We start from the raw sequence: 13,720 nt of genomic DNA, 5'->3' as shown, positions 1-13,720 counted from the left end.
ACCAACAAAAAAAACAGCTACTGAAGACAGCTGCAGTAAAGGCCTGCTGGCAAAGTACACCAAGTACATGTACATGGGTTGCAGATTTTAGGCAGTCATTGGTTTTTAACAGAGCATTGAAATTGATCATTATATTTATGATTATGTTAGTTGTCCAATTAGTTTTTAGTCTATAAAAATGGGGAGACTGGGGAGACTAGGTAAAAAAGTGACTAATTCCTAAACAGCAAAACTTGATTGATTCATTTCAAACACATGGCAGTGACCTATACAGAGGCAAATTATGAAACCTGCATCACTATCTAAATATTTATGAACCTAGGTGTAGGGTAGGGCTTGACAAAATTGCTTAGAATCTAAGAGCCAGCTAAAAAAGTTAGGAGCCAGTTTTTTAAATCAGCTGCCCAGCGCCCAGAACTGCATGTCTTGGGCATCAGGCAATAAGAATTGTGCACTGATAGGTTGCACTAATGGGCACTGATGACCATTAATGAGTTGGTACTAATAGAATCGGCCCCGGAGGTTACCGATATTGCCGATATTTCGGGAAAGTGCTTGTACCGGAGTGATGCCTGCAGCTAGAGGTGTCACCCCGGTACCGGCGTCCATAGCCGACGGTCGGCTGTCTTGTAAGGACAACCGATGTGGCTGAGAAGCCGCTCAGCTGTCATTACAAGGAGCGGGAGGGGACGTCCCCACCTCCCGTGGCTCACCTGGGTCTCCCCCGTCCCAACGGGAGACCAAAGCAACCAGCCTGCACGGCCGCCGAAGACCCGATCAAGGCCACATTCGGCTCTGATCGGGTCTCCATGCAAAAACCCGGAAGTGATGTCATGAGTGATCCGAGAACGGGAGTGGTTGAGTAGTTTAGCTAAAGACAACTGGGAGGGCTGACACCACGTAGCTCACAACGGGACTTAAAGTGGAAGTTCAGCCAAAACCTGGCTAACTCTAAACTAGAGATCGACCCATTTTTGGCAAAGCCGATATATCGAGGGCCGATATGCACTTTCCCCTGAGGTTACCGATATTACCGATATTTCGGGAAAGTGCTTGTACCGGAGTGATGCCTGCAGCTAGAGGCGTCACCCCGGTACCGGCGTCCATAGCCGACGGTCGGCTGTCTTGTAAGGACAACCGATGCGGCTGAGAAGCCGCTCAGCTGTCATTACAAGGAGCGGGAGGGGACGTCCCCCCCCTCCCGCGGCTCGCCCGGGTCTCCTGACCCACCAGGAGACCAAGGCAAACAGCCTGCTCGGCCGCAGAAGACCCGATCAAGGCCGCATTCGGCTCTGATCGGGTCTCCATGCAAAAACCTGAAGTGATGTCATAAGTGACATCACTTCCGGGTACTGTCTGGCGCCAGATTTTAAAAAATGACAGCATTCAAAACAGCCAAACTTGGCGTTTTCAATGCTTTTAAGTGCAGAGGAGGGGTTTGGGTTCTTTTAGACCCTTAGTTTCCTCCACAAAAGTACGTAAAAAAAAAAAAATAATAAAAATAATAATAATGTTTTTTTAAATGTACAAAAATATTGGCCAATAATCGGCTGATACCGATATGCATTGGCCAAAATATCGGTATCAGCAACGAAAAACCGATATCGGTCGATCACTACTTTGTGTCTGGACAGACAATGGGAAATACAAGAGCTAAAATACCAATGCATGCAGAAACAATTACTTCAAATTGGGCATTTAAAAATTAGATTCAGAAGACATTTAGGATTCTCTGCGTGAGCTTCAGCACAAACATACACAGGAGTAATTTCTGAACTAGATATGATTGCGCTGTACAGGTTGACAGCAAAGTAAAAAGTTATATGACAGCTCGAGAGCTGCGAGTTTCCAGAGCTTGTACTCAGCTGCCTAAAATCAAAAGACTCCCAAAAAGCTTATTTCCTCTGCTGGTGTTGACAGATGAAAGCTGTTATCTGCATTATCCTCCCACACTTGTTCTTTTGGATAATGTATCTATTAGAGTGTCCTGCCAATTTCCTCACTCATCCTTCAATGCGAGTTTTAGATAAGGAATGTAAATAGCAGGGAGAAATAATCCTTGGATGTTCTAGGTATCGGATTCCTACCTTTGGGTATCTCTCCACTTTTTCCTTCAGCTGTGCTTCCCTTAAAGCTTTTGTCATTAGCGGGGCTTCCTCCAGACGATGTCTGAGGAGAGAACGTAGGAAGAGATAAAACAGCTCGCAATGTGCAGAGAAATCAGAGTAAAGCTGGCCATAGAAGGAGAGAATTTACAACGACAATTCTTAGGAAAATTCTAATAAAAATTCTCAGAACATTCTCAAAGCATTTGTTTTTTGTTTGAAAGATTTCCTTTGCTTTTAACATTTGATTTTGGAATGAAAGGAATTTACTGAATGAAAACAACATACACTGTTAAAAATTTGTTCATTCAAGAAAACAAAATTTCCATCCTGCTCCTTCGAATTTTTTAATCTCTGTAGTCGAAAATGACAACACACTTCTTAGAACCTGCTTTACCTAAGAACTTTTTTTCAAAATTCTACAAATCTATGGCCAGCTTAACCACTTCAATACTGGGCCCTTTTACCCCCTCCCTGCCCAGGCCAATTTTCAGCGCTGTCACACTTTTTGCGGTTATGCAACACTGTACCCCTGTGAAATTTGTATTATTTTTTTCACACAAATACAAGTTTTCTTTTGGTGGTATTTGATCACCACTGGGTTTTTTACTTTTTAATGACTAATGAAAAAAGAACAAAAATAACTTTAGTTTTTGTTATAAAATTTAGCAAATAACGAATTTTTCTCCTTTACGGATGTGCGCGGATTAGGCTGAACCAATGGGCACTGCTGAGGAAGAGGCACTGATGATCAGTGCCCAGATTATCTGTGTACGCATCCCCTATCACAGTTACAGATTACCGGCTCTCCTCTACTCACGCTGTGACAGCGCGTGGGGAAAGGAATGCCGATAATCAGCAAGTGTGTTTCCATGTGATCAGTTGGGCTTTGACACAGCTGATCAATTGTTAAAGAATAGGAAGACACAGCAATCACAGAGCGCGCCAGATGCATACCCAAGGGGGCACACAGGGAGGATTGGTTCTGAGAGGACGTCCATGGTCACCCTCCCGGAACAGAGCCACGCTGTAGCAGTATTACAGCTATAGCGTGGGTCTGAAGTGGTTAACCTCTTCCGGACCGCCCCCCGCAAATATACTGCGGCAGGCAGCCCCTCCTGCGCGAACCAACGTAGCTGTACGTCGGTCGCACGCCGGCAGCTAGGGGGTGCGCTCCAGCCCCTACTCGGCAGCTGGGACTCCGATGCATGGGGCCGGCGGCTCCGATTGCCGCCTGACACCCGCGATTGTTCTCCGCTGAGAGAGAAGGACGGTCGGCTGTTGTAAACACAGTTGACCGTTCTTCTCTCTGGAATGATCACAGAGTGCCTGTGATCCTTCTATATAGGATCACAGGTCTCTGTGATGATTTCAAAAGCCCACCCCCCATACAGCTAGAAACACTACCCTAGGCTTACATTTAACCCCTTGATCACCCACTGTGTTAACCCCTTCCCTGCCAGTGTCATTATTACAGTAACAGTGCATATTTTTAGCACTGATTACTGTTGTAATGTCATTGGTCCCCCCAAAGTGTCAAAAATGTCAGTTAGGGGTCCGATCTGTCCGCGGCAATGTCGCAGTCCTGCTAAAAATTGCAGATCGCCACCATTACTAGTATAAAAAAAAAAAAAAAAAACACAACAACAACAACAAAAAAATGACATAAGTCTTTCCCGTAGTTAGTAGACGCAAACCAATCAAAATACACTTATTGCGATTTTTTTTTACCGAAAATATGTAGCAGAAAACATTTTGGCCTAAAATGTTAAAAAATTTGTAAATTTTTTTGGGGAATGTTATATAGCAGAATGTGAAAAATATTGTTTTTTTTTTTTCAGAATTGTCGCTCTTTTTTTGTTTATAGCGCAAAAAATAAAAAAGGTGATCAAATACCACCAAAAGAAAGCTTTATTTGCGGGGAAAAAAGGACATCAATTTTTTTTGGGTACAACGTCAGTTAAAGCAATGCAGTGCCTTATCACAAAAAATGGCCTTGTTATTAAGGGGGTAAAACCTTCCAGGGCTGAAGTGGTTAAAGGATTCTCTGGCTCCAAGATCTAATTACTAGGCTTCTGGATTCTACATTATTTTGTCCACCTCTGCATTACTTCATCAATCAGATACAAAATGCTTATGCACCCATCCCACAGAACACTGGAAAAAAAAAAAATCTGCAAAGCGAGTCTTTTACCTTTCATTTTTGAGTTCAGCAAACCTTCTTCTCACATCATCTACTGTGACCTCAAAAAAATCATTGGGTAGATCCACATTATTGGCACGCGCTTTTTGCTCCAAATCCAGGTGGCACACAATAGGCTGTCTGTCTAGAGACTGCAAGGCAAAACATTGAAATGAATTTAAATGTTGGACCAGAAAAGTACACTTGCTTATGATATTTCACAGAAAGGATTTACAGTTGGCCATACACTGAGGGGATCGGATTGTTTTGACCTTAACAATTACAACTATGATGCCACATTTATTTAAATCTACTATTTAGAGCATTTTATGTCATGTCCTCAGTGCTGCAAACAACACCTCACCCACAGCAGTCCCCAGGTAAAGCTCTGCCTTTCTAGTAAAGACTACCAAACCCAGAAGACAGACTGGGGAAAATAACAAATGGCGCTTTTCCACTTCATGGAACCGAACGGTTCGGCTCGCTTTTGTGCTTTTCCACTGCTGGTACCGCATGGTACGATGTAGGAACGGTTCGGTATGGTACGGCGGCGCTTTTCCACTGCATGGTACCGCATGGTACGGTGTAGGAACGGTACGGCGGCGCTTTTCCACTGCATGGAACCGAATGGTACGGCTCTCAAAAACAGTACCTACTCGATTGTGGTTCCAACAGGTACCATACCCGGTACCATATCCCACAATCCTTTGCATGCAGTCACTACTAGCCACTGATTGGTCAGAGAATCCCACCCACCCCGTTTTCATCCCACCCACTTAACTTTAGTACTACTTTAGTGGAAAAACAAACCATACCGTACCGAATTCGAACCATTCCAACACCGTACCATGCGGTACCAGCAGTGGAAAAGCAAACCGGGCCAAGCAGGGCCGAGTAAAGCCGAGCCAGTACTTGTAGTGGAAAAGTGCCAAAAGAGTGGCGCAAGCACCATGCTTGCACCATTCTTCTAAACATAAAAATGGACCTCCTTCAAATAACAAATGGACGCAAGGCCCCTTGTTAATTAAGAGCAAGCAGAGAGCTGGAGCTGCATGAGGGGAGGGCTTTGACATACAAGAGGGCTTCCCGCCCCCACCGCTTCCAGGCGCTTTAACAGGTTCTAAATTCTGATGTAGTGGTTTAGTGGTGAATTGGCGCAAGAAGAGGTCTCAAAAAAGTCTGGTCCTGGGGACCCGGGGGAGGGGGGAAGAGAAACACCAGGGGTAGGGGGACCCCCAAAATTCCGATGTAGTGACTGCTGTGATTGGCTGTAACAGTGGTCACATGATCAAAAAGCTGCCGATAGCAAATAGTCTTCAGGAGCTTTCCGGTACCTGCTAGCAAAAGTGTTGGGAGTGCACGTTCTCAGCACAGCAATTTTTACATTTGGGACACATACTTGCAGGCTCTCGGTGTTAAAGCCCACCTGCCGAGAGGACGCATATATGCGTACGCCCGGCGGGATAAGGTTAAGGCACCTGCAAGTACAGAAAAATACCTGTCAATCTTGCAGAAATGTGCAAGTCCACATGGACAAATGAAAGTCCAGCCACAAACTTTCTAACGCTAAATCAACTGGCAGCCACATTCTAAAACAAATCTACCTAACCCTGTAAAGAAAAAAAAAAATCTCTATACATACCTTTTCTGAAACTGATCCGGTCTCCAACGGCAAATGCTGTGTGCAGGAGAGAAACAATAACGGCTGGGAAGTGACCTCACCCATAGAGTTATTATGGGGCTTCCAATTTCGGCTGACTCTTCTGCACATTCCCACAAACTGAAGCCGCCGCTGACAGCTTAGCGTGGGACCGGACCGGCTGCAGAACAGGTAAGTATAGCGCTTTCTTCTTTACAGGGCTTGATAGATTAGGCTTAGAATGTGGGTGGGAGAAGGTTTAGAGTAGGGATCGACCGATATCGTTTTTTCATTGCCGTTATTGATATTTTGGTCATCAGGTATCCGTATCGGCCGATATTTTCGTACATTTAAAACTTTTTTTTTTTTTTTTTTTTTTTTATTTGACAGTTACTCTTGTGGAGGGATCTGGTGGTCTAAAAGACCCAAACCCCTCTTCTGCACTTAAAAGCAGTCAAAATGCCAAGTTTGGCTGTTTTGAATGCTGTCATTTTTTTAATCTGGCGCCGAGTACCCGGAAGTGATGTCATGACATCACTTACGGGTTTTTGCATGGAGACTAGAGCTGCACGATTCTGGCCAAAATGAGAATCACGATTTTTTTTGCTTGGAATAAAGATCACGATTCTCTGTGTAACATCTTTTACATTATAAAAAAAATTGGGATAACTTTACGGTTTTGTTTTATTTTTTTATTCATTAAAGTGTATTAATTGCGTTTGAAAGACTGCTGCGCAAATACAGTGTGACATAAAAATTTACAACAATCACCATTTTATTCTGCAGGCTCTCAGCAAAAAAAAAAAAAAAAAAAATATATAAATGTTTGGGGGTTCTAACTACTTTTCTAGGAAAAATAAACTGATTTAACTTGTAAGCAACAAGTGTAGGAAAAAGGTTTAGTCTTTATGAGGTTAAACTTCCTTCCTCTGGCAGAGGGAAAGAAAAGATACAATGTAATCATTTGTGTTTACAGTTTAGTGGGAGACTAATGCTGATAGGCTTTTGTGGGAGGCTCTTTTTTTTTTTCTTTGACAGCTGCTCCCTCACAGCTATGTAAAGAATCGAGCAAGTGTCATGTTAAGATCGTCAGGGGGAGTGAATCGCGATCTCGATTCTGTTACGATTAATCGTGCAGCTCTAATAGAGACCCGATCAGAGCCGAATGCGGCTTTGATCGGGTCTTCAGCGGCCGTGCAGGCTGGTTGCCCGGGTCTCCCGGTGGGACGGGAGACCCGGGCGAGCTGCAGAAGGCGGCGGGAGGGGGAGCATCCCCTCTCGCTCCTTGTAATAACAGCCGAGCGTCTTCTCAGCCGCATCATTTGTCATTACAAGACAGCCGACCGTCGGCTATGGACTCCGGTACCGGGGTGATGCCTCTAGCTGCCGGCATCACTCCGGTACAAACACTTTCCGAAATAATCGGTAATATCGGTAACCTCAGGGGAAAGTGCATATCGGCCCTTGATATATCAGCTTTGCCGATAATCGGTTGATCTCTAGTTTAGAGTTAGTCAGGTTTTGGCTGAACTGCCACTTTAAATCCCGTTGTGGGCTGAGTGGTGTCAGCCCTCCCAGTTGTCTTTAGCTAAACTACTCAACCACTCCCCCTCTTGGATCCTTACACTATAACAGCTAATCATTCTGTAGTCCCTGATAATATTTAAAAAGATAAATAGACTATTTAATACAGAAGTATGCCAAGAACATAGGTTGGCTCTGACTTTCTGGTGAGGTCATCAAGTATTTTTTAGTTTTGTGCTTATTAACCAAAAAAAAAAAAATGCTTCCAATGGTACGCAATGCAAATAAAATGATTAAATTGAATGAAATTCGCATAGCAAACATCCTCCATTCAATCGGGTTAGTGAGCTCTTAGGGCTCTTTCACACACTATGTCCGTCAAACGGACTCCGCTTTTCTCAGCGGGGGATCGAGCCGCCGATCCCCCGCTGAGCAGAAGGATGACAGCTGTGTCTCTGCGCTGTGTGCAGAGACACAGCTGTCAGTTCCCCATGCATCTCTATGGGGGAAATCGGATGGGAACGGTCCGTTCTCATCCGATCCCATCCGATCCGCTGGACGGATGGAAAATAGGGTTAACATCCGTCCAGATTTGACGGATCGGATCAGGTCGGATGTCAGCGGACATGTCTCCGCTGACTTCCGATGCCCCATAAGAATGCATGGGGGGACCGTTCAGATCCGCCAAAAAAACGAACAGGCGGATCTGAACGGTCCGCCTGTGTGAAAGGGACCTTAATCGATTTCAAATTAGACAAAAAAAAGCGAAATTCACCATTAGGTTATACATACTCTTTAAAAGCAAGTATTTGGAACGAAAAATTGCTCAGAATGCAATTAAGAGCCCGAGGCCAATGAGGAAGGGAAGGGAAGGTTATTCTGGGGTCCCAAGATCTCATTGGCTCTGGGTTAACATGGCACCCCCTGTAGTCACTCCACTGCTCACCTCTGACTCATTATCAGTCTTTGACTTCTTTGGCTTAGAATGTTCTGGACTGCGAAAAGGCTCTTGAGCAGTGGCACATGGTATGTCATCTTCAAATGAAGCTGCAGGAATATTGGCATCACCTAGACGATGGCCTCCACCTTGGAATGGGACAAAGGAAGTCACTTGAGCCTGAGCAGGAGCTTTTGGCTTAACACTGTCCGCACTGGACTGCGCTTTCTCTACACAGGAAACTGCTGCTTGAGGGGTTGCAACTTCTTGGGGTTCTTTTTTTTCTGTAGCCTTAATGGACAACCTCTCTTCCTGGCAGGCAACAGGCTCTTTTTTCACATCTTCCGTTGCTGGAGGACCTTTGGACACTTCCTTGAGGCCAGAAGCCCTCTGCTTTTTTGTTCCTTCTTCTGCACTCGGCAGTGGTCTGCTTACAGACGAGTCATTTTTCCTCACTACAAACCTTGTAAATGAGATTAATAGATCACAGGCTTTACTACAAGAACACAGTTTCTCGGTTCTAAAGATCTGTAGACATTACAGCAAGCAATCAGATATTTCCATGAAGCTGAGCCCTAGGAAGATGGTCAGAGTAGAATTCAAGCATCCATCCCCCCCCCCCTCCTCCAAACACTCCCACCTATCCTGTGTAACAAGAAAAAAAAAAAAATGATCTGTATAATTATTTTTTTTCTATTCCACGCTCCAGTCTAGTCATGTGATCCTGCAGTTCCAGCTCCCCTGTGTCAGTGAGAGTTGGCTCCTGGGAAGAGGAAGGAGCACCAACAACAGCTAGGCCATGGGAGCCTGTAAGTCAGGGTTCAAACTATAGCCCTGCAGTTGTTCAGGAACTACAATTCCCATCATGCCTAGTCATGTCTGTGAATGTAAGAATTTTACAATGCCTCATGGGATGTGTAGTTCCACAACAGCTAGAGGGCCGTAGTTTGGGGATCCCTGCTATAAGTGATGTCAAGGCTCTCATAATTCCCAGCAGTTGTCAAGCATCCCATGAAACACGAGTGTGCTGAAAACAGCTGCTTATGCATGCACTGCACATGTCAAATAAATAGGGGCAATCAGATCCTACCTGTACTTATCTTCTGGTTCTGCAGTGCTTCCTGGAGCTGTGCTTCCACTCTTTACTAAGGGGGGCTTACAGGTAAGACCCCATTACTTTTACTTGCATTGTGCATTCACATTTAGCAGTTTTAATCCTTCAAAGCTCAGTTATTCCTTATACATCGTTTTGGTCTTTGGTACCTTCGTTTTGGCAAATGCTTGTATATTTGCTCTGGCAATCACCTTAATAAAGGGGACCTGTAGGTCCCCAAAACATTAGCGTTATTCTGATATGGGTCGTCAGTAAGCAATTCTATTGGGTGTCATCATGGTGTGCTTTCACTGCACACTGGAGTTACACGATACCACTAGGATATCCCTATAGACCAATGGTCTCCAAACTGGGGCTCTTTGTTTGCCTTTATCCGGCTCTTGAAGCACTATTCCAGCCACTGATACAAGGCACTATCCCCCCACTGACACCAACAATGGGGCACTTTTCCTCCCACTGACATCAACAGTCGGGCACTATTCCTCCCACTGACACCAATGATGGGACACTATTCCTCCCACTGAAACCAATGATGGGACACTATTCCTCCCACTGACACGAATGATGGGTCACTATTCCTCCCACTGACACCAATGATGGGTCACTATTCCTCCCACTGACACCAATGATGGGACACTATTCCTCCCACTGACACCAATGATGGGAAACTATTCCTCCCACTGACACCAATGATAGAACACTATTCCTCCCACTGACACCAATGATGGGGCACTATTCCTCCCACTGACACCAATGATGGGGCACTATTCCTCCCACTGACACCAATGATGGGTCACTATTACTCCCACTGACACCAATGATGGGTCACTATTACTCCCACTGACACCAATGATGGGACACTATTCCTCCAACTGACACCAATGATGGGACACTATTCCTCCCACTGACACCAATGATGGGGCACTATTCCTCCCACTGACACCAATGATGGGGCACTATTCCTCCCACTGACACCAGCAATCGGGCACTATTCCTCCCACTGATACCAACAATGGGGCACTGTTCCTCTCACTGACACCAACAATTGAGGACCATTCCTCCTACTGACACCAGCAATAGAACACTAGTCCTTCTACTGATACTAATAATGGGGCCCTATTCTTTACCAATACCAACAATAGGGCACTATTCCTCCTACTGATACCAAGAATGGGGTACTATTCCTCTCACTGATACTAATGATGGAGACACTATTCTTTACCTTAAAACCAACAATGGGGCACTATTCCTCTCACGGATACCAGTGAGGGGGCATTGTTTACTCCCAGGACATTTTCTACTCACACTGTCCACAGTCCGGCCCCCCAAAATCTGAAGGCTAATAAACTGGCCCTTTTGGTTTGGAAACCTCTGCTATAGACATACAAGGCTGCTTTAAATTATCTAACAAGGATGAAACTGAACAAAAAGTAACATTTCAATAGTGGTAAGAGAGTAGAAATGTGAACCTTTCTTAGATAATCATAGTTGAACATGTGCCGTTATAAACCACCGCTTATAGTTCCAGGTTGCGGACCATCGGTTACCTTTTCATGAGATCCCTATGTCTATTGAAAAATATAGAAAGTTCTTGTTCCCTTATCTTGTTAATGCATCTCCTACCTTCCAGGTAGAAGACTACTTCCCCTTAAGTTCAGGAGTGGTTTAGGGCAAAGAAAGAGATAATGGAGAATGAACAATGGACATACAGGGATATAAAGGTTCAATGAGATACCTTTTCTGTTTTATTAAGATGGATTTTCTTCACTACTACTTCTTAGGCATACAAGGATCACAATGCATAGAACACTAGTTGTGCGATATATACATTCCTCACTACTTTGAAACCAATGCTGTCCTGTCAACATTTAAATGATAATGTAAAGAGTATCCTAGCTGGGGATGACCTGAAATGGAAAGACTATCTGTATTAAATTACACATTGGCTTGCGTAACAATTACTTACAGCATGCAAATTTTTTTAAATTAAAGTGGATTAAAGGTACATTTACACTTGCGAATGCACAAACACAGCGATTAGATGTGAGAACACCAGCGGGGGTTCCCGTGATTAGCTGCCTGCATCCAGGGCTGATCACTTAAATGTGATTGCTTCATGAAAGATTACATGCAAATGGCTGCGATTAGTTGCGAGAGCCTGCAGATTCCCACTGATTACAATGGGGCTGCCTCTTGCAGCTAATCAGGGGAATCCAAGCTGAGGTTCTCACATCTAAAACACAGACTATACATGGTTCCTTTTTATTTTTTAGATTAGCCAGCCGGCTGAACGGAAAAAACTGAAAGGATTTCCCCATCCACACATTTAAAGTGGATGCAGAAATTCTCCCGACTGCGTCATTGTATTCTGACAGTGGTACTGCCCTTGCTGTCAGAATACCCAGATCAATGTTGCAGTCTACTGGCTTGATGCTCTGATCGAGCAAAAATTTACCAACAAGTCGGTTCATGAGAAGTAGATTGATAGATAGACTTCTCATGAACAGCAACAGCCATACGTGGATCGAAATTCGTCCAGCTCCTGCTGAACCAGCCGGATTTCGATCCATGTATGACCAGCTTTACTCGTTCTCACTGACCTGATTATGGCACTTCCACCTGTGAGTCCCAAAGATTGAAGAGATGTTTGCTTCAGAACTGATTCACCAGATACCTGAGAAAAAAACCTGATTAAGTGGTTGGACTTCTGTATAATTCATAGTTAGCTCCCTATATACCTCAGATTGACTGCTCTATACATGTGCACTATCTTTAATTATAGGACCTAAGATGACCTAAATAACCTAAAGATGAGTAAATCTGAACCAGAGAAAAATGTAATTTTATTTATTTATTTTAAATATTTTGTTCCACATTTATTCATCCTTTGAACCAGAGAAAATGTAATTTTATTTATTTTTAATATTTTGTTCCACATTTATTCATCCTTTGTCACACTACCTATCTGCTGTCTCTTGGCAGTCAAATTTCTGTCTATGTGCATGTGTATTGTGCATAAATAGTCAATTGTACTATATGTTGGAAGTGTACAAGACAGAGTGACAACCTAGAAACACAGCTGGGAGACTGGGACAGAGCATTTTCACACCATAACATGAATTGTATGAACAAACAGGGCCACTGATAAGGCACTCCCGTACAGGGCCCAGGCCCCATCAGTTCGAAAGAGGGACCCAGGCACCTGCTGAGGAAGAGCGATGGTTGTACTGCATCATTACCAATTCTTGTGGCTCCCCCTGCAGCTTTGCTGGCTTCTACTACTTTATCTTGCTCTGACTACCTTGCACGTGGTTTGGTATCTGTGTCCCCACCTCCCTGCTGTCCAGGTCTTTTTGTGTCCCCCCCCCTCCCCTGCAGCATTGCCAGCTTCCCTCCTCTCCCACCAGCAGCTGCTGAGGGCACAAAGGGGGGTGTTTCTGGATGACAGCTGGAGGTGCGCAGTAAATATGTTCTATTTACCAGCCTCTTCCTTTCCTGAATGAACACAGTGACAAATTTGCACCGGTCACTCACTGTGTCCCTCCATCACTGAAGCAGAATTGGGTTTACTATGCGTCAGTTTGTGAATGAATGAACGGGGAGCCTTAAGGGCCATACACACTATAAGATTTTCTGAAGACTTTTTCCTTTAGACTTACCAAAACCATATAATTTGAGGTCAAACCTAAACACTTTCAATTTGTATGCAATCTGGCAGGCCCTTGCACTACATAGAAAATGTAAATCTGAAGGAAATCTAACCACAAAAGTTGGATAGTGTGTATCCAGCTTTAGAGAGCTTCTTATTCTTTCACTGTCAAGTGCAGCTGAGGCTGCTGAGAAAGGGACTGGTGAATCTCTGCCCTTTGATCTTTTTTCTGTCTCAAATGGGAGACATGAGGGGTCTATTTAGACCCCTGATATTTCACCAACAGTCATCCCAACAAGCCTGTTAAAAAACAAAGACCTACCTTTATGGCAGAATTTCCACGTATTATTTTTATGAAGGTTGTAGATTTTTTTTTTTAAAACAACTTTTGAAAAAGCATGAATGCCATAGATTGAAAATACGTTGAAATTGCATAAACATAATAAAGTTTATTCAGGACTTCAGTGGTTGGATTTATATCTCCTTTTATATTACTGGTATACAGTATATCTGGGTTCTAATAGTTTATGTTTAAAAGGTGATTATTTCATTTCCCTACCAATCTGCTTT

General features: G+C 43.9%; 1 protein-coding gene across 1 annotated transcript in view; it reads right to left on the bottom strand.

Moving 5' to 3' along the window:
- The window catches only part of ASPSCR1 (ASPSCR1 tether for SLC2A4, UBX domain containing), a 90,920-nt gene that overhangs the window by 63,703 nt on the left and 13,497 nt on the right, over nucleotides 1–13,720 (bottom strand). Inside the window, exons 6-9 of the mRNA XM_082272914.1 lie at nucleotides 12,102–12,175; nucleotides 8,397–8,850; nucleotides 4,300–4,439; nucleotides 2,088–2,169 (exon numbers count right to left, since the gene is read on the bottom strand). Coding sequence (XP_082129040.1) covers nucleotides 2,088–2,169; nucleotides 4,300–4,439; nucleotides 8,397–8,850; nucleotides 12,102–12,175 — 750 coding nt within the window. The remainder of the gene's footprint in view (nucleotides 1–2,087; nucleotides 2,170–4,299; nucleotides 4,440–8,396; nucleotides 8,851–12,101; nucleotides 12,176–13,720) is intronic.

Source organism: Pelophylax lessonae (assembly GCF_965119305.1).
Source record: "Pelophylax lessonae genome assembly, chromosome: 11".
In the NCBI taxonomy this organism is placed as follows: Eukaryota; Metazoa; Chordata; class Amphibia; order Anura; family Ranidae; genus Pelophylax; species Pelophylax lessonae.
This window is presented reverse-complemented; position numbering and strand designations above follow the sequence as displayed.